The sequence below is a fragment of the Pleurodeles waltl genome, chromosome 7, assembly GCF_031143425.1.
Source record: "Pleurodeles waltl isolate 20211129_DDA chromosome 7, aPleWal1.hap1.20221129, whole genome shotgun sequence".
In the NCBI taxonomy this organism is placed as follows: Eukaryota; Metazoa; Chordata; class Amphibia; order Caudata; family Salamandridae; genus Pleurodeles; species Pleurodeles waltl.
The window spans coordinates 306,607,832-306,632,812 of record NC_090446.1 but is presented as its reverse complement, the minus strand read 5'-3'; the positions used below and the strand labels follow the sequence as shown (position 1 = coordinate 306,632,812).

Genomic DNA, 24,981 nt, shown 5'->3' with positions numbered 1-24,981 from the left:
GGTTGCCGCCACCACCACCATCACCTTTGTAAAGACCCATGGTGCTGAGGTTAATCCAAAGGGAATCCCCGCAAACTGGCAGTGGGTCAAGGTCACCATAAATCACAACTACTTCTTCTGGGACTTCAGGATCGGTAGGCGGAAATACTTGTCCTGTAGGCCGAGTGACATCGTCATGTCCCAGTATTTCAACACAAAACAAACTTGAACTGAGAACATATCTCTTTCCCATGATGAGGTTCAAGGACCTGAGGTTCAGGATGGGTACGAAGACCACCAATACCTGACACCCCCTTCACCTACAGTCTTTACAAGGTTTAAATCCTGACCACTTTAGTGTAGAATTGAACTGTTGCACTGTTGAAAATAATTTTTCAACAAAAATCTGTACCATTCGTATAGAGCTCTGGACTGTACGAATGGTGCAGGAAAAGGTGAACTGAAGACATCTCGACTGTGGGGGGTGCTCTATGCATACTGTGAAATCATGTGTCACTTCTGGCCTCAATGCAAAGGTTTTGCCCTCTACATTCAAGGGACTACTGCAGGATGAAGTTGTTCTGGATCAGCCTAACACATGGAAGGATATTCCAGAGGTGAGGAATCCACAAGTAGAGGTATCCATCAGAAAGATCAAACAATCAGGAATTTGTAAAGCGCACTACCCACCCACGAGGGTCTCAAGGCGCTGAGGGTGGGGGGGGGGGGGGGGGGGGGTAGTCTAGGAGGTGCTGCTACTGCTCGAACAGCCAGGTCTTGAGAAGTTTCCTGAAGGCAAGGAGGTCTTTGGTCTGGCGCAGGTGGGTAGGAAAAGTGTTCCACATTTTGGTGGCGAGGTGCGAGAAACCGGTTGTGGTTCTGTGGACGCGTGGGACGGTTGCGAGGGTGAGGTCAGCGAAGCGGAGATGCCAGGTCGGAGTGTAGAAGGAGAGTCATCTGTTGAGGTATTTTGGTCTGGTGTTGTGCAGTGCTTTGTGAGCATGGCTGAGGAGTTTGAAGGTGATTCTCTTGTTGACTGTGAGCCAGTGTAGGTTTTTCAGGTGGTCTGTGATGTGACAGGGGCAGGGGATGTCCAGGATGAGGCGTGCATTGCAGCCTCTTCTGGAGTTTGGCTGTGGTAAGAGGGCATTGCTGTAGTCCAGCTTGCTACTTACGAGGGCTTGGGTGACTGTTCTTCTGGTTTCGGTTGGTATCCATTTGTAGAACTTTCAGAGCATTTGGAGAGTTCAGGTTCGCAAGTATCGAATTTTGCTTAAAGATACCTTCAACCTTTGACTTTAACCCCATGAACATATATCAAAGCAGTGCCCTTTCCAAGGAGGAGGACTTGGAGAGTGGACCTTGCGCCAGGACGTCCTTCAGGACAGTGTGCAAAAGGACCCTCTTTGTTTATCTAAGAATAGAAACAGTAGTGCCCAATGAATTAATACACAAATGTCCCTGTGGCTGCCCAACATATGTTCAAAACAAGGACACCACTCCCAAGGGATGTAGTCTCAGCCTTTGTCCTGGAGAAATGAGCCTCAAGGCCCTCAATAAAGGTCCTTTTTTTGATAAGTCATAACAGTTTATTAGAAAGTATAGTCCACTGCGGTAAGGCCAGTTTTAGAAAAGCTTTTCCATTCTTCACAATGGAGAATCCAACAAAGAACTGCTCACCTTCGCCTTATGTCTAATAATGTAGAAGCAAAGGGCGTGTTTTAGGTCTAACAGGTGTAGCCTCTAAAGCTCCTTGGAGTTGCTGTGGAGAGAAGAATGCAGGGAGTGGGATGAACAGCCAAACATGGAAGGGTGAAAGGATAAAAGGCCAACAAGGAAATATTTGTATATAGTAATTTGAAAGTAATGTACTCTAATTACCTGCCCACCGAATGACAGAAAAAACTAAATCTAATAGAGACTTCTAGTTGCAGATTCCTTACCTTTGAATATCCCCAGGTGTCAGTCTGGATCCAGAGCTCTTTCTTCGAGCAGTACCTCTGCGCACTGTCAGGTGGTGTCAGTTAACTCCGTGGGTGACTTTGGCGTCGTGGTCGCTATGCTGACATCAGTTCTTTTCGTTCTGCGCCAGCCTACGCACAGATCCGGAGGAGAGCTCAGGCACAGGTGAGTTGGTGGGGACACTCTCGGGTTTTAAGTCGTTGGCTTCGGCCACGGCTCCGGAGGGCTCCTCTGGATCCAATCTCGGATCCGTCCCAATGCCAGTCGTGCCACAGCAACCTTCCCCCAGCGTCAGGTCAAACATCGATGCTCCCGGCATCGGTTGGGCCCACAATCGACGCCGGTTCCATTCTCATACCAGGCGACCCGGAACGACGTTGCTCGTTCTGTGCTCTATGGGCTCTCCTGGATCCAAGGTTGATCCAGACCCTTATGCTTACGGGTATGGATATGGGGAGAGTTTACTGGGTAAATAACATTTTTCATTCAATGGCATGTGTGGCTGTAGAGACATGCTCTGCACAGACTGTAAAAGCAGTTCCTTCATCAAAAGTGGTGGCTAGCCTGTGTGAGTTGCAATTGTCTGAAAAAGTGTTGCTAGGACAGCCTGTCCTACATTGCATTGCTAATGTGCTAATGCATATACACAATAATATTTTGTGAAATATGTGGTGTAGCTCAAGTAGCTGCTTTAGAAATCTCAGCTAAAGGAATGATTTCCCAAAACACCCTAGTGGCACCTTTTTTCCTAGTGGAATGTGATTTAGGAGTTAGTGGCAGTTCTCTTTTTGCTTTAGCATAACAAGTTTGTATGCACTTCACGATCCACCTAACTAAGCCATTTTTAGAAATTGCATTACCCTTATGCAGTACTGACAAGGCTACAAAAAGCTCTTTTGTTTTCCTAAACTGTGTAGTCCTGTCAATGTAATACACGTGTGCCCTGTTGAGACATCTAAACTGCTCTAGTTGTTGGTCTAGGAGCTTCCTTAAACAATCTCCAAACACTTAGTAGGTATTTGGAGATAACCAAACTAGGACTTCAGGAGCCATATTGCAAGATTGAGTGACTTGGGATCTGGGTGTCTGATTTGTCCTTAGTCCTGTGTGAGAAGGTCTGGTCCGTTAGGGAGCTTACTGTGGGGAACCTGTGAGAAGTCCAGGGGTGTTGTGAACCATGGCTGAGGTACCCAAGTAGGAGCGACTAGTTTCATTGTGAGAGATGTCTGTCTTAATTTCTCCACCAGAAATGGAATGAAAGGGAGAGGTGGAAAATCGTAAGCAAATATCCCTGACCAGTTCATCCACAGAGCATTGCCCTTGGACAGAGGGTGAAGGTACCTGGATGCGAAGCTTGGAATTTTGCTTTTTCTACTGTGACAAATAGGTCTATTTGAGGAGTTCCTCACTTTAGGAAGTATGTTTGAAGGACCTGAAGGTGGAGTGCCCATGTGTGGTTGATGCATCCTGTTGAGCAGGACTGCAAACTTGTTGTCTGTTCCTGGGAGATACTCTACTAGTAGGTGAATGTGATGGTGATGAGCCCACTTCCATATTGTTTCTGCAAGTTGTGATAACTGTAATGATCATGTTCCCCCTACTGTTATAGATAATACATTGCTGGCACGTCTGTCCAGACCAAGACAACTTTGTGTGATAGGTGAGGAAGAAATACCGTTTGAAGTTCCAGATAATTGATGTGCATGGATTGGTGATTGAGATCCTAGATGCCTTGGACTGAAGTCCTGAAGATGTGTGCCTTAACCTGTCAGGGATGCATCCGTAGTCAGAATGAGCTGAAGCACAGGTTCTCGAAAAGGCCTCCCTTTTAATAGGTATGTGGAGTTTCACCATTGCACCTTGTCAAAGGGCATATTAAGTACCGCTTGCTAAACTTCTGGCTTTAAGCCTAAATATCTAAGCCATGCATGTTTGCTCAATAAAATGGAGGTGTTTATCCCACGTGCAGCCTTATCAGCAGCATGTAATGCACATCTAAGTGTATTATTTGCAATTGTTTTCCCCTCTGCAAAAATCTGCTTGCCAAATTTTAGGTGCTCATCTAGGAGAAATTGGAGTAGCTCCTCTATCTCATCCCAGTGAGCCCCGTTGTACCTAGCGATCAAGGCCTGTGAATTGGCAATACGCCAATGATTTGCAGCTTGTGCAACCACTGTTTTGCCTGCTGGATCTATCCTCTTGCTCTCCTTTTCTGGTGGAGGAGAGTACCCAGTAGTCTGGCTGTTAGCTCTATACCTGGCAGTGGTAGCCACTATAGAATCTGGTGGGATGAGTAGTGAGTCAGAAAGTGCAGGCTTGTATTTCTTGTCCACCTCGGATGCTTGAATCCTAGTGCAGACAAGCTCTCTGAAGATTTTGTCTGCGTGACAAAGCATATCTGGAAGCATAGGCAGGAACTGAATGTCCCTGTGGGTGGTGGTGAGGGTATCAAATAAAAATCCTGCTCTACTAGATCTTTATGGAGCTACACATTGTGATAATTGGCTGCCCTAGCAATGACCTGTTGTAGCTAGTCGAATTATCTGGAGGAGAAGGCCGTGCAGGATACAAATCTGGATCCATGTTAACAACAGGATCTGGTTAATAAGAGTCTCAGGGATTTGTGTCTGGATGTTTGTTCTGTAAGTCTTCCCCTATAAACAATGGTGAACCTTGAGGGGTGAAGCCTCCTGCAGTGGGAGAGACAGGAGAATGAGGAGAAGTAGGATTGAAAGGAAGAGGGGAGCAGGGTGGTGAATGCAGTGGATCAGGAGGAGGAAGAGGAGGAGGTAAAGGCTGGGTTGCAGTGGCTTTGTCCTTTAAAGTCTTTTTCGGGGGCCGTAATGTGTCCAAGGCATCCTGGAACGTTAGCTTCCTCTTAAAAGTAACAGAGGAGGTAGCCACAATATGTCATGTCCCTTCTTGTATATATAACAGGCGCTGTTTAGCGTCCATGGTCTCTAATAGCGGCTCAATACGAGATGGTGTAGTAGAGGACTGACCAGAACCCAACTGCTGAGAAGGGATGGTGTCTTGACTTTTCGGTACTGAAGATTTCGGTCGGTGGACCTTTTTTGATGCTGAACCTGATCCGGAGATGTTTCTGTTCTGAGCTGATACACTCGGTGCCGAAGGTTTGGCAATAATCATTCAGAACGAAATGGAAGAGGTCGATACCGAAGACGTAGCAGTAGTCTTTATTTTCTTTGGTGGTGAGTTGAGGGCGGAGCAGCCAAAATGTCCTTCCAAGACTGACCATGGCCTGGTGGTAGTGGTGGTCCGGTGATCTCAGTAAGGGCTTTTTAAAAAGTCTTAGTGGGGACAGGAGGGGCTGCTGTACTCACCTGCTGCGCAGACGGTACCTTGTGACTTTCCATGTCTGACTGAACATCAGAGTCAGAATCTTGAATGGAGAAAGCCTCCTCCTGCGTGTATTCTTCCCTGAAGATGTCCGCAGTGTCATCTGGGGATTTATGCTCCATCTCCAACCTGTGTGCTCGTTGGTACTGAAGGGTCTTCTTCGATGTGAACGATCGACACGTCACAGGTACCCTCCTGATGATTTGGTGTGAGGCTCAAATAACACCTGGTGATGGTCGGTGAGGGGGAACTTGAGGTGGCACTGAGGACAGAAACAAAATGGTGTCGGTTCCATCAGTCCAGCATTTTCTTTGGTGCTGCATGGAGGTAAGCCCGAGGCCGGGTGAGGCCCGCCCCGAAGGTCGCGCAGTGAGTACTGGACCCGATGAGTTGTAAACTAGAATGCAAGTTGGAAAACGTGATCGAAGAAATAATACAACGTTGAATAAAGGATTGATGGAAAGTAAGTCTTGGACTGGAGCAAGTGGAACACGGAGTGAAGTATACATGTCTGAAACCGACGGCGGAGAGAATACAATGTAAAAACGGACTCTTATGCACATGCGCAGTATCACCAAAAAGGAGGAGTCACTCAATCTCAAGACTCGAAAAATACTTCTTGAAGAAAAACAGCTTGTAACACTCCGAGCCCAACACTAGATGCCAGGAGCATGCAGAGCATGTGTATCTACAGCCACACATGCCATGGAACATGTGTTTTTCAACATATGTTTTTCATTTCACTTCAGATGCTTCAGCTTAAAACATCACTACCATAGCCTGAAATCTGCTGCTGTGGGACAATGTATTTGTCTAAAATAGACCTAATGAAGGGAACTCTGAGATGGTAGATGAGACTTTGGCTTGTCGACTGAAATTCCCAGGGAAGCCAGTAACTAAATTATGGTCCAGAACTAGCTGATGCAAACTAGTCTTTGACAACCTAGTTGTTGAGGGGCAGAAATAAGTTGATCCCTGACATGCGAAGACAGACTGCTACCACTGATGTTACCTTCTTAAGGATCCAAGGAGCCAGTGTCAGTCCGGTGGGCAGGACAGTGACATGGAGGTAGTCCAACCACACAAAGTAGAGATATTTCCTCTGGGAATGCTAAAGTAGCACATAAAAGTAAGCATCCCCCAGGTCCAGCGACACCATCCGCTCCTCTGGGTTCAAGGTCAGCAGAACCTGAGCAAGTTTGATGTTTTTCATTTCTTGAGGAATGAGTTCAAGGTTCTGAAGTCAAAAATTGGTCTCAGGTCCCAGTCTTTTTTGGGCAACACAAAGTACAAACAATTGTAGGTCTCAACTCTCTCCCTCCGCTATGGTTTTGATTGCTCCCTAGCAACCAACACAATCCCCTCTTTGTAATGAATAGCAACATTGTCTGCGGACAGCTGATCAAAAACGTGAAAGTAATGTAAGAAAGAGCATACAGAACAGGGAGAAATGTCCAAATGACAAAATACCTTTTCCACAAAAATTAACTGCCTTTTGTAAAGATAACTATAGTCTTTCATTTGTATCTGTTGCAATTCAGTAGGATGAAGAAGACAAAGGGAGGAGGGTAAGAGGACAACAAAACTAAGGTAAGAGTTTAAAAGAAAGAGGAAAGTGTATGGAGTACTGTGGAAATGGCAGGGAGTTATTAGAGGGCCTGCAAAATGGAACCATCGGGGGGGGAGGGCAGTAGACCAGCCGAAGGAGCTACATAAATAATGGGGAGGTAGAAAAGATCATAGCGGGAGGGGGGATGAAGAGAGAAGGTTACTCCCCATAAAGGGGAAGAAAAAAAAGAAAAGAAAAGTACAGAAAGGTCAGATGGAATATAGGAAGTTGTGGTAGGGAACTGCCACTTAAAAAAACAAAAAGGAAAATCAAACCAGGAGAAATACATTTTTCTTCAAGGAGGATTTTCCCCAAGGTTGGTTCTGTCAATCTGGAAGAAGTAGTTCTTACAGAAAATGTTGTCAATATGGGTAGGATGAAAATAATGTCATACCAAGTTTTGTCAGGTGTGTTTTTCACTGAAAATGTGAATAACCGTGAAATAATTTGAAATTAGAGAACATAAGAAGTCAGTCCCAAAGAGCTGTACTTCAACTGCCCTTAAAGGTCCCAGGGCTGAATCAGCTTTTTTTGTATTATTATTAGAATTTTTTTTAAACCAAATGAGTGTCAAGCCTCTAGGTATGGTGTCTGATAACTCTGGTGCTTATAACCCAGCAAACACTTCGGGCCGGACCCCAAAACATATTTTGTCGCATCTTGGCCATTATGAAGTGTTTTCGTAAAGAAGTTTCATAAGTCTTCAGTCATAGCACCAAAACCTCACTTGCAATGCCGAAGGGCACAGAAAGTTAAGGCAGAAGATAAAAAGACTCTCTTGCCCATTATGTATTTTTTTCAAATACATGTCTGGTGAAGAAGTGGCAAAAGAGCCTGTATTATAAAGCTCTGAGCAATAAGATACTGTGTTACAAAAGTTTGATCATGTGGTGCGGTCACCTTGTAACAGGGCAACCCTTGACAGGGTCGAGGAATGCCATGCAGCCCATCGTGATGGACTTAGTAAGGGCACCTCTAAATGGTAGTAAGACCGCTGAGCTACAGAAATTCTGTGTGTAAGAGCAAGCTCTTCACTTTCGAGAGATGCAAATCTAACATATCCAAAACACTACATACAATCACTACAAAAGAAACCCTCTATTCATTGGGCGAACCTATGGATGAATTCAATTTCATAAGCCTTTAAAGAGCCAACTATTGTGAACTTTTGTGAGGGCTTCTTATACTTAATATATCCCTCAGATTTGTCTTGGGTTGGTTGAAGAAGGTGCTCAGGATTGAGAGAGGCTTGGTGCTGAGGCACCATAGGTGTTGTGAACTTCGGTGGCTGAGATTCTTTCAGCACACACGACATGGCTAAAATCCTGTCGCCTGATGGGTGGAGACGGTGGATGTGTTTGGTGATATTCTGGCATCCTGTAAACACTTTTTAAAAGAAAATCTTTGGTGAAGGCCACAAAAAAGCAGAAGGACTGGGGCACCAGATCATTCTCAAATGGTGCAGAAAAAAGATGAAAAGACGTCAGCAATGAGAAGAAGAGCTTACATACACCTGGATATGGTGCTGTGTGGGATAACAAGTTTTAAGAATCTGATGATGGAAGTAGCCATCAGAAAAAAACATTGATAAACTATCACAGCTATACTGAGCCATTAGTGTTGGAACTATTAAATGACTGATACAGATAAGCCAAACAAAACTGACTATGCCATATACTTACTGGTCTTTCTTAGCAAAAGAAAGATTTTCAGCTTACTTGCACTTCTACTCACTCACATATCCCATGGGTGGCAGGCATTGCCGTCCTATGGCAACATTAGGTAACAGTGCATAGGTAGCACAGTGACAGTGCATAGGTGGCACAGTGATGCTCTATTGATGCTGCAAACACTGGCATACTTGAGGGATACAGACCACATGAACTAAAGCTATCCGTTCTCCATCATTCACAGTAGGAATTATTACAGAAGTCAAGTTCAATTTATGTGAAACAATATGACTCAGAAGAATTAATTTTGCAATAGAAAATGTTAGGTTGAACATAGACACACATAATTGCTGATATGAAAACATTTTGCCATGGAAATCTGTGTTAATATGAAGACCGCTTACCTACAGTTATGGCTACGTGTACACATCAAGATAATTGGTCTCATGTTTGCATATAGCAGTAGGGTTAGTCCTGCTTACGGATCACAGGAATCAAATCTCGCCTCAATGCCTCACTGTCTGTGTCCCCAGGAAACTGAGCAAAAACCACAGGATTTTTTCGGGATAACAGCGGTATCCCAAGAGAGAAAGACGATCCATAACACGCTATAATTGTTTCAATATTCTATAGGGGAAATTTGATATTTTTTAAACTGTGGATCAAGATATTCCTTGACCGAACACTAGAGAGTATAAGGGGAGGTTTTGAAGAAAAAGTTACTTACCTTCGGTAACGAGGTATCTGGTAGAGACTATCTAGCTGCACATTCCTTACCTTAGAATTCCCTGGCGTCAGCTTCGAATCCAGAGCTTTTTCTGAGCAGTACCCTGCGCGCGCACCGTCGTGCGCCGCCGTTCGGATCCGCGTGCGTCGACAGCGTCGTTGGAGCCGTCTATGACATCACGGTTGTCTATATAGACGCCGACTGGGTGGGTGTACGTCAGTTCTTTTCCACAACTTCCCACGCTAGAAGCACAGAGTCATGGAAGAACCAACCAATATGCATTTTACCTCTTTGACTGTTTGGAGTAAAAAACACTTTCATGCCAAAATCAAAAATATACATATGGACACATAAATAAATATATATACATATCCACATGAGAAAAAATTTCCCCAGAACGGGGAGGCTTGGGCGGGTGTAAGGAATCTGCAGCTAGATAGAGTCTCTTCCAGATACCTCGTTACCGAAGGTAAGTAACTTGTTCATCTGATAGAGACTTCTAGCTGCAGCTTCCTTACCTTAGAATAGATACCCAAGCTATAACCCATGGCGGTGGGTCTGAAGGAGATTTCTTTTTTTTGTTTTGTTGTATTAGGAAGTCCTGCAAGACAGAACGGGCAAAATGCCTTTCTCTTCTCACCTGGCTATCCAGGCAGTAGTGTTTCGCAAACGTGTGCAAAGAAGCACACGTTGAAGCCTGACAGATGTCCACCACCTGTGCGCCACGTGCAAACACAGTGGTAGCAGCTTTCCCCCTAGTAGAATGAGCTCTCAAGCCCTTGGGAGGCTGCTTCTTCACCAAAGCGTAGCATATTTTTATACAGAGAACGACCCAGCGCGAAATGGATCACTTCTGCAGTGCCCGACCCTACTTTGCACCAACATACCCCACAAACAGTTGGTCGTCCACCCGGAACTCTTTAGTGTGGTCAAGGTAGAACAATAACGCTCTTTTTGGATCCAGTCGATGGAGACACTCATCTTCCTTAGAGGGATGCGGTGGTGCAAAGAAGGTGGGCAGGGTGATATTTTGACCCAGATGGAAAGGGGTCACCACCTTGGGGAGGAAAGAGGCACGAGTCCTTAACACTACCTTGTCAGGCTATATCATGAGATAAGGTGGCTTTGAAGATAAAGCCTGTAGCTCACTCACTCTCCTGGCAGATGTAATTGCCACCCAAAAAGCTGTTTTAATAGTGAGCAGCCAAAGAGGACAGTTATGCAAGGGCTCGAAAGGAGCACACATAACGAAGGTAAGAACCAAATTAAGATCCCACTGGGGCATAACGAAAGGCACAGGCGGGAACAGATGCACAAGCCCTTTCAAAAACCTCTGTACTATAGGTGATTTAAACAGAGATGGTTGATCAGGCAACTGAAGAAAAGCTGATAAGGCTGCAAGAAAGCCCTTAAGAGTCCCCAAGGAGGAACCCTGCTGGGTGAGAGACAAGATAAACAAAAGGATGTTAGACAGAGAAGAAGAAAGAGGATCAATAGACCTCTCTGAACAATATGAAACAAAGCGTTTCCAACGGCAGGCGTAGATCGACTTAGTAGAGGGACACATGGCTGCCAGAATGACATCACAGACCTCGGGAGGGAGGTCATAAACCGTCAACTGTCGCCGCTCAATCTCCATGCATGAAGGCGCAGAGTTGACAGGTTCGGGTGGAGAACCTTCCCCTGCTGCTGCGACAGAAGATCCTCCCGAAGAGGCAGCCTGATAGGAGGACCCATGCTCATTTTGAGAAGCTCTGGATACCAAACTCTCTGTGCCCAATCCGGAGCCACTAGGATTACTTGGGCCCGGTCGTTCTCGATTTTCTTGAGAACTCTGGGCAGAAGTGGTATAGGCGGAAAAGCGTACAGGAGACCTGAACTCCACTCGCGCCGAAAAGCGCCACCTAGCGATAGCCCCCTTGGAAACTCCAACGCGCAAAACTGCTGACATTGCACGTTCTCTGCGGATGCGAACAGATCTAACCAAGGCTCTCCCCACTGCTGAAAGAGTCCTTGCGCCACCTTCGGATGGAGACACCATTCGTGATCCTTTAAGCATTTTCGGCTGAGTTTGTCTGCTCTGGCGTTCAGAGAACCTGCCAGGTGTTGAACCACCAGGGTCATGCCCTGCTGTTCCAGCCATGTCCAGAGAAGTAAAGCCTCTTGGCAAAGGGTCCATGACCCCACACCGCCCTGCTTGTTGCAGAACCACATTGCAGTAGTGTTGTCCGTGAACACCTGCACCACCTTCCCTTTCACAACAGGAAGAAATGCTTTTAATGCTAGCCGGATCGCCCGAAGCTCCAACAAGTTGATGTGGAGCCCGGATTCCGCCAAAGACCAGTGACCTCTGATCTCCACCTCCCCCAGATGGCCGCCCCATCCCAGAAGTGACGCATCGGTCACTACCGTTAGATCTGGTTGGGGAAGGGAGAGGGGTCTGCCCTTGACCCACTCGCAGTTCACTAACCACCAATGCAGATCTTCTGCAGTCCTCTTCGAGATCTGAACCACGTCGGTAAGATTTCCCTGATGCTGTGCCCATTGGAACTTCAGGTCCCACTGCAGAGCCCTCATGCGCCATCTGGCATGCTTGACCAACAGGATGCAGGAAGCCATGAGTCCGAGCAGCCTCAGAGTCTGTCTCACCGATATCCAGGATAGAGGACGAAACATCGGAATCATAACCTGAATATCCTGAACCCGCTGATCGGCAGGATAAGCCCTATACTGCACTGTGTCCAGTGCAGCTCCGATGAAAGAGCTTCTGAGAGGGAGTCAGGTGTGACTTCGGCACATTTATAGTGAACCACAGCGAATGTAAGAGGTCCCCCGTCATCTGGAGGTGGGTGACGAGAGCCTGGGGCGTAGGAGCCTTCAACAGCCAATCGTCCAGGTAGGGGAAGACTGAAATCCCTGACCTGCGCAAATTAGCTGCCACCACCGCCATCACCTTTGTGAACACCCGAGGGACACTGGTGAGACCGAAAGGAAGCACAGTAAACTTAAAGTGCTCGTGGCCCAACTTGAACCGCAGGTAACGCCTGTGGCTCGGCAGGATAGGAATATGGAAATATGCATCCTGCAAATCTAACGCTACCATCCAGTCTCCTTGGTCTAGGGCCGGCAAAACCTGAGCAAGAGTGAGCATCTTGAATTTCTCCTTCTTGAGGAAGAGATTGATGTCCATTAAATCCAAGATAGGGCGAAGGCCTTTGTTCTTTTTGGGAATCAGAAAGTAGCAGGAATAACAACCACTGCCTACTTATGATATCGGGACTCTTTCTATGGCTCCCTTGGCCAAGAGAGCTGTAACTTCCTTGCTGAGCAAAGCCAGACGGTCCCCCATCAGCCATTCTTTTGTCAGAGGGATAGGAGGAGGAAAAGACTGAAAGGGAAGGGAGTAGCCCGTCCGTATGATCTGCAGAACCCACTTGTCCGTGGTGATGGAAAGCCAGTGAGGGAGATGAAAAAGAATCCTCCCTACAACTGGACGGACATGATCCCGCAGAACCACACTAGGAGGGCTTGGGCGCATTGGAGGGGGGCTGTGTGGCGGCGACCTCTGGCCAGACCCTCTGGGTCTGATGGTACCACGACCATGTCCTCTTCCAGGATGCTGTGAAGCCTGAGGACGGTGGCTAAACTGTGGCTGGCGTGGTACCACGCCCCTCCCAAAGCCTCAGCCTTCTGTCGTGCCGGCACCGAAAGGCCCAAGTATCTGCCCGTGGATCGAGAATCCTTGAACCCCTCAAGCGCGGAGTCTGCCTTTTCGCCAAAAAGGCGAGAGCCATCAAAGGGCATGTCCATCAAGCTGGACTGGACATCCCCTGAAAAACCAGTAGAACGTAGCCAGGCGTGGTGACGTAGGGCCACCGACGATGAAATCACTCTGCCCAGCGAGTCGGTCGTGTCCAAGCCACACCGGATTGTAAACTTGGCTGCATCTCTCCCATCCTTTACAGCCTGGGTGAGAGTGTCACATACGCCCTACGGGACCTGTGGCAGCACCTGCGCCACCATATCCCATAAAGTATGGGAATAACGGCCCAATAGGCAAGAGGTGTTTACAGACTTCAATGCCAGGCTGGTGGAAGAAAACATCTTCTTCCCAAGCTGATCCAGCCTCTTGGATTCCCTTTCCGGGGGAACGGAAGGGAAGGCACCACAGGAAGTAGAGGCTTGGACAACCAAGCTCTCAGGAGTGGGGTGTTGTGTCAGGAAACTAGGGTCGCTGGGAGCGGGTATATGGCGGCGGCCGACCGTCCTATTCACAGGAGCCCCTGTGCTGGGTTTGGACCACGTACCCAGAAGGACATCTGTAAGAGCCTCATTGAAGGGCAACAACGGCTCCGATGTTGACACCCCCGGCAGAAGCACTTCTGTCAGGATATTCTTCCTGACTGGCACCGTAGGCAAATCTAGGTCCAAGACGTCAGCTGCCCTATGCACCACCACAGCGAAAGAAGCCCCCTCCTCCGTAGCCACATTAGGAGGAGAGAGCATATCAGTATCTGGAGACGTGTCCAGTCCACTGGCCTCCCCTAGATCCTCGTACCAGTCCTGCTGCAATCCTGATTCTAAAGGGTCCTCAGACCCCTCCCATTCCTCTCCTGCGTCTGGCTGCTCTAAATAATGCTCAGACAATGATCTGGGCCGAATCGGCTCCGTCGAGGTCGGGGTCGACGTCACTCCGGCTCTGGATCATCCGGAATAAGGAAAGGGCTGCCACTGGTGGGTGCCAGTGGCGGAATCGTCGACGTCGGACCCGGCGCCCAAGGAGGCCAACTGTGAGAGACCGGCGCCAGTCCAGATCCGGTATCGGATCCTGAGGTCCCCAACGGCGCAGAGGCCGAAGCCGCTGGCGTCGAATCCGAAGGAGCCCCTGCTGACCCCATGGGACCCGAAGACCCACCCGAGGGTACAGCCCGCTCAAAAACGAGATGCATGGCCTCGTAGAATTCTTTTATTTGAGCGGGGGTTGATCCGGTCCCCGGAAAGGGGGGAAGACGCGGAGTCGACCCTGGCGACGGCTCCGCAGAACCACGCTCGGAACGCCGAAGTTCCCTAGACGCCACGTCGGCCTACGGGCGTGGCGAAGACGAAGTCCGCTTGGACTTCTTCTTCTTCTTGTGCCTCTTACCTTCAGATGACCTTGAATGCGAGGAAGAGGACTTGGGGCTCCGGGAGCAGTGCCGCGGCCTCCTCCTACTGCGAGACCGTGACCTCTGTGGAGTCGTGCCGACCGAAGACGAATGTGGGGCCGCAAGAAGCTTAAGGGATATCTCCATCAAGGCCTTCGGCGCCATGGCCCGACAGTCGGAGCACGAGGTGGAATCATGGTCCTTGTCCAGGCACCAAAGACAAACTCAGTGCGGATCCGTCACCGACATGGTGCGATGACGCGCACCACACAGCTTGAATCCTGTCTCTCGAAGACATGACTCCAAACAGCCAAAAAAGCGTGGACAAGCTGTCGAAGCAGGGTAGCTCTTTCCAAAACTGCACTTAACCGGCGCAGAAGGAAAAGAACTGACGTACGGGCGCCGATTTGGCATCTATAAAGACAACCGTGAAGTCATAGACGGCTCCAACGACGCTGACGACACTCGGGGATCGAACAACCGCGCCCGACGGCACGCGCGCAGGGTACTGCTCAGAAAAAACTCCGGATTCTAAGCGGATGCCAGGGAATTCTACGATAAGGAAGCTGCAGCTAGAAGTCTCTATCAGATGTAGGGCACACAGCTGTATCAGCTTGATTAAGCTAAGGATTATATGCTGTGGAAAGGAATGTCTCTTACGGACATTGTAGCAGCGGGGATTGGCTTTTGAAATCTATTATCAGACGGAAACAGAGGAAGGGACTTGAGCTCTGGGCCATCCCCCTAGCTTTCAGGACTTGATGGAAGGATGAGAAGATCTTTATTGGGATGATGTGGTCAAGGACTGTTGCCAGCCAGCAAGTGGACCTACCGGGCAGAAATCACTGGATTGCACCAGAACGCTGAAACAGATTGAGCATACAAGTTAGCATGGTCCAGTCTTTTACATGCTGTAGTAGATGGGACCATGATACACTGAATTACAGATATTACTGCAAGTCATGCAACATTTGCAGAAAACTGCATCCGTGATGTGCTCAGCATGTATGTATGGGAAGTGGTGATTGAGGGGTCAGGAGTTTGGGGTCAAGAAACTGAACTAGATTTGGTTATTCTATAAAAGGATAGGCAGCATTTGGTTAGGAGCAATTCAGGTTGGTCAAACAAGGTACTGGAGCCTTACAGTGTGCAGGCTCTGGGATGTTTAAGATAGGCTCCTGAGACAAAGTTTATAAAAGAGAGAGGAAATGAGGGGTGCAATTAAGCCCTAGTGGGGATATAAGGAGATATTTATTGTTCTTTAATCATTTGATCTGTATTTCTCTGCCAATAAATTACACACAAAAAAAACTGCATGAGCAAAGAGATTTTCAAAGTTTACAAATATTAATGACGATCCCATAGAGAAGAAGGAATGTCTACATCATAACCAAAGCACTGCTTGCAAAACAGTACCTTCTACGCAGGAAGACTACATCCCCGTGCAAACAAGGAGCGCAAAAGGTCAAACAGATGCCAAGACAGTCTCCAACAGCATACACATCATCAGAATTCTACAAAACCCTCAACTCAATCGGTCACTTCTGAACTCAAAGCAGCCAGTTCAAAACACCCCAGCTGCCCCAAAGTCACATTCTCACACAACCAATAAACAATATTGTAGCACCGGCAATACGGATGGTGACATGTCGCTCTACAAACAGCACTACAATCTCGCTCTTATTACTCACATTGTTCACCACACTGTCATGAAACAATCAAACATCTAAGGCATCCTCACAGTATCAGCCCAATGTTATTCCCCCCCCCCCCAACCACCCCTAACTTCTCTATGTGCACCAGTGCATCAAGTTATTAGAAATCACCATGCAAGGCAACACTACAGAGCCAAAAACACACCTAACCACTATTGTGGCAATGTGATGGCATCAGCCTCCATGAATACAAAGCAGATGGTACCACTACACTTAGAGACAATCACTCACTAAACACAAGCGCACAGTAAGAAGAAAATGCACAATAAATCAGCCAAAGTTCAATGCAACTGATAGAACTCAACATGTCTTATCTCTTTATGTACATTCCCTGCATCATTACCAGCACCCACTATCATCTTTTCTTTTTCCTGTCCACCATCTACCTCAAAAACACAGAAGAAATTAGTTACTTGCCAGTAACTCCAGTTCACTAGCCTTGGTATCTTTCATATATCCACATGCCTGAATCATTTCACATTGTCAGGCTGGGGATACCTGGTAATCGTAAATCACTGTAAACTGTTAAAAAGGCCAAAGACCTCAACAAGAGAGTTTACTAGCACTACCACCTAAATGAAGCAACCCAAACTTCATCCAATGAGGTGAAGTGTCCCCTCTCCTCTTCCTTCCCCCCAACCCTCAGGTTCACATTGCTTAAACTGTTTACCCCAAGTGTGAGAAGAGTATGTAATGAATGATCCTCTGACTGGGGAGGACGGAGGGTTGTGGGTAAATATATGAACTATACCAATGCCGGAGAACTGGACTTAAAGGTAAGTAATTTTCTTCTGGATCATTGAATCTTTCGTATATTCACTCACACTGATCAAAATAGTAAGCAGTATAATTATTATAATGTATAAATAAGAAAGAGGGAAGCGGGCTCCCCTTTAATGAAACAGGTTTTGGAGGACTATCTATTCCCCTGCTGAGACGTCTTCTGGGTTCACATTAAGGCAGTAATGCTTCGTGAATGTATGACTGCTCCTCCAATTAACTGCAAGCAGATGTCTTGCAAAGCTGCACCAATGAAGAGTTCATCCATCACAGCTGCTCTGATGGTGTAATGTCCCCTAGCTTCCCTGGAGCAGACACTTGGCTTTGCTGTGGCACACAGTGATGTAGGCTGACTGGCATTTTGCAATCACTCGTTTAGATAGTGGTCAGGGTCTTTCTAGCTGGCCGAAAGAGACTAACGGGTCATCCGATCGATGTATGTCCTTGGTCTTGTCTATGCAGATCCCGAAGCATCTACGTATGTTGAAGGAATATGATGTTTCCACTGTTGTTGGATTTGAGAAGAATGAACACAGAATGACTGGCTCATTCATGCGAATGACAGTAGGGGCTTTGGGTATGAATTTAAGATTGGTCTGCACGATGACTGTCCCATGCAAACCAGAGAAAATATTCTTTGACAGTAATTGTTCATCTCTCCTACCCTCCTTGCAGAGGTCAGCTTTAATAGAAGCGCACTCTTGCACAATAAGAACTTTACGTCAGAATTGTGGATTGGCGTGATCAGAGGGAGTATCAGTTGACTCTAGAAAGTGTTGAACGTCCATGAAGCGGAAGGGCAAATGTTAAAAAAAAAAAAAAAAAAAAAAAGCCTTTTTGTAAATTGTTTTACGATTCTCTTGGAGTATGTAGAGGATGAGGTGATTTTTGTTTTGCTTAATATTGATATTGTCAATAGATGGATTTGAAGAGAGAAATATTTCAGATCGTTCTTGGCTAGATCCAATACGTATCTGAGTATTTGGTGAGGTTGTTTATAAAGTGTATGAAACTTTTTATTTTTGCACCAGACACAAAAACACATCCATTCTGCATGTGTCTCTGATTGCTGGTGCTCGCACGATGATGTTTCTACATTCTGTTGGTAACTCAGAGTGGCCGGGCTCTAGGTAGTTGTCAGGTTCAGCAACTTGGGGGTGAGGTTTAGTATGTCTCCATGGCAACCACAGTGCAGTTTCAGTAATGTTGCTAGACGTGCTGATAGCTAGAGGAGTTCGCTGTACCCGTACTGGCGTGGCCACTCTGAAGAAATGAGGATCAGAGTGCAGTAATCTGCCCTGCTTTTCTCAGAATCCTGATAATAAAGGGGAAATAAAGGAAAAGCATATGCAAAGACATTAGACCATCTGACTGAAAGGAAACCGCCAAAGGTTCCTGGTTGCCAATATCTGCCGGTGAAGCATTAGCATTGTCTTCTGCTCGGAGTAGTGAATAGATCTATAGTTGGCTCACCCCACTGTCAGAAGATGTAGTTGTCTTGTTCCTGGTGAAGGTCCTACTCAAAGCAGTCTCATAGTTGTTGACTGACTAGGTCTGTTCGATTGCTGTGGTGCTCTGGCGGGTGTTACACAACATGGTTGACTTTGTGAGAAGTGGTCCAATCCCATAGCAGACGAGCATCTTCCAAGAGAGGTCAGAACCACTTTCCCCTTGCTTGATCATGTAAAACAAAGATGTTGTACTGTCTGTCCTCATAACGACTGTGTAACTTGTTAGTCTTGGGAGAAACTCATCAAGACCCAATACTTTGATATGAAGGACCTTTTCTGTGTCTGACCAGAGATCTCTGGTTGAAAGCTCTTGAAAATTACCTTCCCTGTTAGTCATGGACGCATATACACAGTGTGGTAAAGGCTGGTAAGTAAGACATGCATTGAGGTTAGCAGGAATCGTCACTACAATAGTCCTTGTTTCTGCATTCTTGTGACTCGTACTGTGTTGTCCCAAGAGTTGTGTTATTGTTTACATGGAGTATGTAGCTCCTGTTCGATGGGTCTCATTGGGAGCCTGCAAATGATAGGAGGCCTAGGTAGGATGACATGAGGCCCAGTAGAGGCTTGTTGTGTTGGTCCATGTCTAATGGCTGCGTCAACATGCTCTTTCCCAGAAGCTTAATTTCTCTTTCTGGCCATGGGAATGCCGTTTTCAAATGTGAGTTGAGTATCACTTCCAAGATCTGATCATGTGACGCTCCATACAAAAATTCTGCTTGTTTAGCGTGAGACCCAAATTGTCATCTATGCCCTCTATGTATGGGCACCTGGGTGACCTTGATTTCCTCTGAGATTTGTGACTTTCTGTGTTTCTCCCTTGAGAATAATTCTTGTTGCAGCTCCTGCAAGTGAGGTTCCTTTTTGAGCTGGCTGGCAGGCAGGTGGCCTTTGTACGAAAATCAGGGTACATTATGTATGTACAATCTGCTACACCCATTGTTCGATGTTATGGACTCCCATGCAGAGACAACAAAATAAATTCTCACCCCCACTTGTTGGGATTGCAATCGACGGGGCAGTTGTGGAAAGTCAAGCTCTCTTCTGGTTACAGTTGGGATATGATTATAAGGAGCTTCTCCACAGTCCAGATGATCTTCCATATCCTTGTCATGCTTGCGGCTGGTGGTATATTGTTGGTCATAACCAGTCTGCCTCTTTGGGGGTGGGGTAGTATGGTTGTCCCTGACCCCATATTGATTTAATTCTTCTCTGGAGCCTTGGCATCTATGTGAGCCAAGAAAAGTGTATTCAAGCCATTCTAATGATATTGACAGAAACCTGCATTCGAAATGTGCATTGCTGCATCACTGAGGGCTGTCAATATAATTTCCCCTTCTTTGAGAACTGCCACAGCAGTCTGATTGATTGGGTAGGTTGTTATTTGGCAGTAGAGGAAGAAGAGTAGGTAAACCAGGTACCGCGAGCAGAACAGGAGTAGCTTGTTCCGTGTCCCTCTAATGAAATGTGGACAAAAATGCTACAGGCACCTGTAACAAGAAGCTCTAATTCAGCATGGACGTACATAGTAGCATGGATTTTTCCGGTATAAAAGCTAGTGCCTGTTACTCTAACTCCTGGTAAGCTTCCTGCTCATCCATTACACCCCCAAAGTCTGAACCGTGGCACACATCCAGTTGTATAGGACGGTAGGCAGTCTCAGAGGCAAGTTTGCAGACTTTTTCCTCAAGTTCTGAGTCAGGTATTTGGGTGGAAAACGTGTTCTCAACTTTATAGATGAAAATTTAGGTGCAGGAAAAACTGTTGTTAACAAGTTGTCAACATCAAGAGTGTCAAAGTTGTCACAGCTGGTGCTGTCTTGAAGATACTGACGACTTTGTCACAGCATTGAGGCTGTGAACATCAATGGTACCAGTGACTACCGCAGAGAGAATTACATCATTCGAGCTGATGTTGATGGTGCTGATATCGTCAACATGCTCAACATTTTCTTAACGGTCCTCTTCGATGATGGGGTTGCAATTAACGGGCCAGGTCTTTCCTTCTCGGGTTGTTCTACATAGGAACGATATATTTGCATAGTTTTTTTTGCATAGACAGGCATTCATGTTTCTTGGAATGTTTATCTGAGCAAACTCCAGTAAGTTTTATCAGTTAGAAGGTGGCTGAAGTGTTTTATAAACCAACCCCAGTTCTGGAAACTTTACATGTCTCCTTTTTGCACTGCGGAAGTGCTTGATGGGGCCCTTTTCTTGGAATTGTCCCAAGATGTGCGGGCTATCCCTTGGAAGGAGGGTACTTGGTTGTACTGTCAGCTACAGTAACAGCCTCTTCTCTTTGTCCTTTAGAGTTTTAGAATAAAAAGTCTTACATGTAACACAAAGGCCTGAGAGTAGCATAAAGGCAGTAAATACATTGGTGATGTGGATCACCTGCACAAATCATCAGTATACATCTTTTTCTGTCCACAGGGAGAGCAGGATTTGAATAAAGATTTGAACGCCCCAGGTTCTCCCTGGTCCAGAAAAGGAATGTACCCTAAAACAATTATCAGTGCTCTACTAAAGGTGGCTCTGGTTCAGTATCAAGGTAACCAAAAAAGTTTATAGGATGAGGTGACTGAGTGCTTAGAGCAGAGCTGAGATTAGGGACTCTCACACACAATGTCCAGTAGAAGTCTCAGCTATGGTGGCCTCTAGGGGGGGGGAAGCAGAGCTGGCACTACCAGCTTATTGGCTTAAATTTGAGTTGTTTCAAATGAAGCCGATGTGCTACTAAACAGACACTGATCTTTAGGGCTATGGTCAATTTAACACTTTACTGCTTTTCAAGTTTACAGGGGATTCCCGGCCTGACAACAGGGAATGATTCATGCATGTGAATTTATGAAAGATTCAATGCTGGTGAATACTTAACTTCCTGTTCTCTTAACCACACTTCTCAGCCTCAATCCTACACCATGCCCATTTATTTACTCTTTTATTGCTATTCACAAAAGCAAACCCTTTCCATAGACATGTTACTTTTACTTCATACGACTCCTTGCTGCCTTCTAAACGACTGTCAAATGTTTGCTTATCATCTAGTAACACTACTAGCTCAAGTCTTAAACTACACTCTCTCTGAATTCCTTCTCTTGCTCAATGCCAGACTCAAACCTTTCAAGTATGCATGTTTTACTTATCTGCTGGCATGCTGAATATCTCAGACCCATACAATGTTTCAATTATCTGTTCATCCTACAGTTGCCCCTATCTCAGGGTCATAATATGTAACATATTCAGGCACTGGCTACCATACTATCCTATGCAATGATTATGCAAAGCATGATCGCTTCATTTCCTTGATGCCTTTCCCATGGCAGCTGCTCTTACCTCAGTCATGTGCCAGTCGTGTGCCATGACGATTCTGTTACAGTGCCTGTTCCAAGTCCGACTCAAGATCCACACATGCATCCTTCCTTTCCTGCCTTCCTTAATGTGTTGAATCTATGAACATATTGTATGCAGTGCACTTGCTCTCTTCCAACGTTGGTTAGGGTCTTCACCCATGCCTGCATAAAATCCTATTCCTTAGGCTGTCACCGCCTTCATTTTCCCGTCACTGCCCCAGTTAGCGCTACCCATTTCTACTGAACTAAAACCTCCATGCATTGAATGGTCATCTTTGTACAATGCCCTGTAAAAATCAATTTTCCCATAACCTTATCATCCATTGTAGCTGGTTAACTTCACAGGTCATTGCTTGCACAGTGAATCTCATCTTTTTAAGTCCTGTACTGGTTACCCATCATTGACACGCCTTGTTTGTGTCGTCTAGTACTTACATGCTTTGCCCTTCTTAGGCTGTCTTCTTATGTATTACAGCATTTCTTTTTCCTTCCCTTTATCTTACATTAGTTATCCAGTTCTATCAGCTAACTTATATGTCCATGATTTAAGGCACATATAGCTTCCTGTATCGTGTCTTACACACCCTTCCTTCTCTGGCCATGCTTTGCACTTGTAATCATAGCAAAGTAAGCTGCTTTCCGATCGGCTTCCGTTTGACAGCTATCTTTTTTCAATGTCCATGTTTCCAGTCTTTTAATTTTTCTTCCTACACATTAAGCCAGTGAGGGCCCTTTCCATGCCTTGCATACCAAACCCTGCGTTGTCACTTATGTCACAGTTGCTGGCATTAGATTACCCACCCATGTCCACCTGTATCTGGCACACATTATCTTACATTCTAATGCACTGCATGTCTTATCGTTATTTTTGCTCATCAACTTCCACACCTTGCACCAGTTTTGTTCATGCCTTGCACCAATTTGTCATGCTTTACTCTACTCATGCGCCTTGCAAGCCCTGCACCTATTATCTTCCCTTCCCAAACTTTGCACCTAACACCTTCCCATGCCATATACCTGTAATCTCCTCCTATGCATTTGCACCCGTTATCGTCTCTCAAATCAGGAAGGTTTTGTCTCCCATGCCTGTTCCTTGCATCAATCTCATGCTTTGCACCTGTTATCTTCTCTTTCAATGCCCATCCTGATTCCAAAGAAACGCACCGGTTATTTTTTCGAGTAAGGACACATCTTGAACTTCCTGTGGCAGAGATGCAATCTTTTGCCGGACAGTGGCATCGCCAGAAGCTGCATTCTCAAGTTCCTGCAGTGCTTTAATCAGATCATCAGCCTGAAGAAAGAAAATAAAACAAAATGATGTTTTAAAGAAAACAAAGCTAGGGTCTTGTCTATTACATTATAGCCTTGGGAACCCTGCTAATGTATGCTAATGTATGCCTTTGAGGTCTGCATTCCCAGTGACTTCTGGAATCACATTAGTGGGCACACCCTCAGTTACAGCGTGAAGGAGATGCCAGTGAGCAAGCGTATTTAGGAACACTTCCGTGTACTGAATGTGTGCAACTGCATTCTGAGCTTTTGTAGTTAAGTACCTCTAGTGGTTTATTTATAGAATAGAATGTATAATGGGTCAAAAATCAGCTTACCATGTACAAGTTAATACATAAAAACAATCATATACTCCAAGCCTACTCAGTGGCAAGTTTGACCTACTTGCTGAAGGATGGGACCAAAACACAGCTAAAACAAAAAAGGATGTGGAAGTCGGGGAAAATAAATGCACCCCGCAGCCATTCACAACCTCAGATATAGCAAATGGGCTACTGCTTGGAATTTTCCTTCTATTCGAATGATCTTTACATGTATTACAAAGTACGGTCTGTGGGTGGGTCATGTGGAAGCAGGATGCAAAATTAGGAGCGAAAATCTTTAACAAAATCACTTAGGGGGTTATTACAACTTTGGAGGAGGTGTTAATCCGTCCCAAAAGTGACGGTAAAGTGACGGATATACCACCAGCCATATTACGAGTTCCATAGGATATAATCGAATCGTAATTCGGCTGATGGTATATCCGTCACTTTACCGTCACTTTTGGGACGGATTAACACCTCCTCCAAAGTTGTAATAACCCCCTTAATAACAAAGTCCGCTGTCAGTCTTCCTATTTGGATTAGGAAGTTGTCCAAGAACATAACCAGCATTAGAAGGCAGGTGTTGTGCACACTCGGCCTGACCAACAATCACCAAATGGTTTAGGGTGAATACGCTTATATGTCAGAAAGGAAAGAAATTTGCCCAGGGGTCAATGTACTGACATAAATCCCCAGCTTTAGACATCCAGGTTAAACAAAATTGCTCTTAAACGTAACTGATGTTTGGCTGGGTATTTGATCTGCACAGGGTCCTGAGAAAAAGGCCCAAATTAAATGATGTCCATTCTTCAGCAACTAAGCAACCAATCTCGGACAGAGAGCAAGTTTCTATAACACCACCTCACCCTGTTTTCAGCGGGAGAAGTGATCATGTGCAAATGGACATGGTCAAACAATTTCCAGAGACCTGAGAACCAGAATTAGTTAGGCCACTTTGGAGCAATCATCATCATTTGGCAAAATGTCCTCTTCCTGAGCTTGAAAAGAAGTACTGGTGCAAGTCATAAATAAACTTTTGCACACAGCTGATTGGGAATACAAGGGAAGGTGCATCCCTGTTTACACAGTTAGTGACAAGGTTGCACTTTGTGTTGCTCTGTGATGGGAAAAAGTCTTAATTCCAGACAACTGCATTATGAAAGAGTTCAGCCATGCATTAAGCACTTATTTTTGTATACTCAACATCGTAGCTTTAAGAGGTTTGTCATCAACTAGACAGAGGTAATATTATCCAGCATGCACATCAAAATTTCACTGCAAGTCTGTATATCTGTGGCCCGGTGACTTCAACACGATTAAAATGTGCAAGTCTATTTCACATTTCCTCAAGTAGACTGCATACAACTTTAAAGGCCATATACATCAACTACAGCTGTAAAAAACGTTTATGTCGCAATAGATTTTTGGACCAATACCAAGAACTTGCAGTGGAACCACAGTGGCTGCTCAGCCATTCTCTGGAGAATTATGTACTACGCACTCCTATTGTAAGTGCCTCCTATTACAAGGCTTTTGACTAATGACTACCACACCAAGCTAATCAAATTATGGAAGAT

The 24,981-nt window shown here is 45.8% G+C and overlaps 1 protein-coding gene across 3 annotated transcripts in view; it reads right to left on the bottom strand.

Annotated features, from left to right (window-relative positions):
* The window catches only part of RPRD1B (regulation of nuclear pre-mRNA domain containing 1B), a 187,673-nt gene that overhangs the window by 16,989 nt on the left and 145,703 nt on the right, over window positions 1-24,981 (bottom strand). For all 3 annotated transcript variants that reach the window (XM_069243739.1, XM_069243737.1, XM_069243738.1), the window contains one exon: window positions 22,974-23,100. In XM_069243739.1, the coding sequence (XP_069099840.1) occupies window positions 22,974-23,100 (127 nt within the window). The remainder of the gene's footprint in view (window positions 1-22,973; window positions 23,101-24,981) is intronic.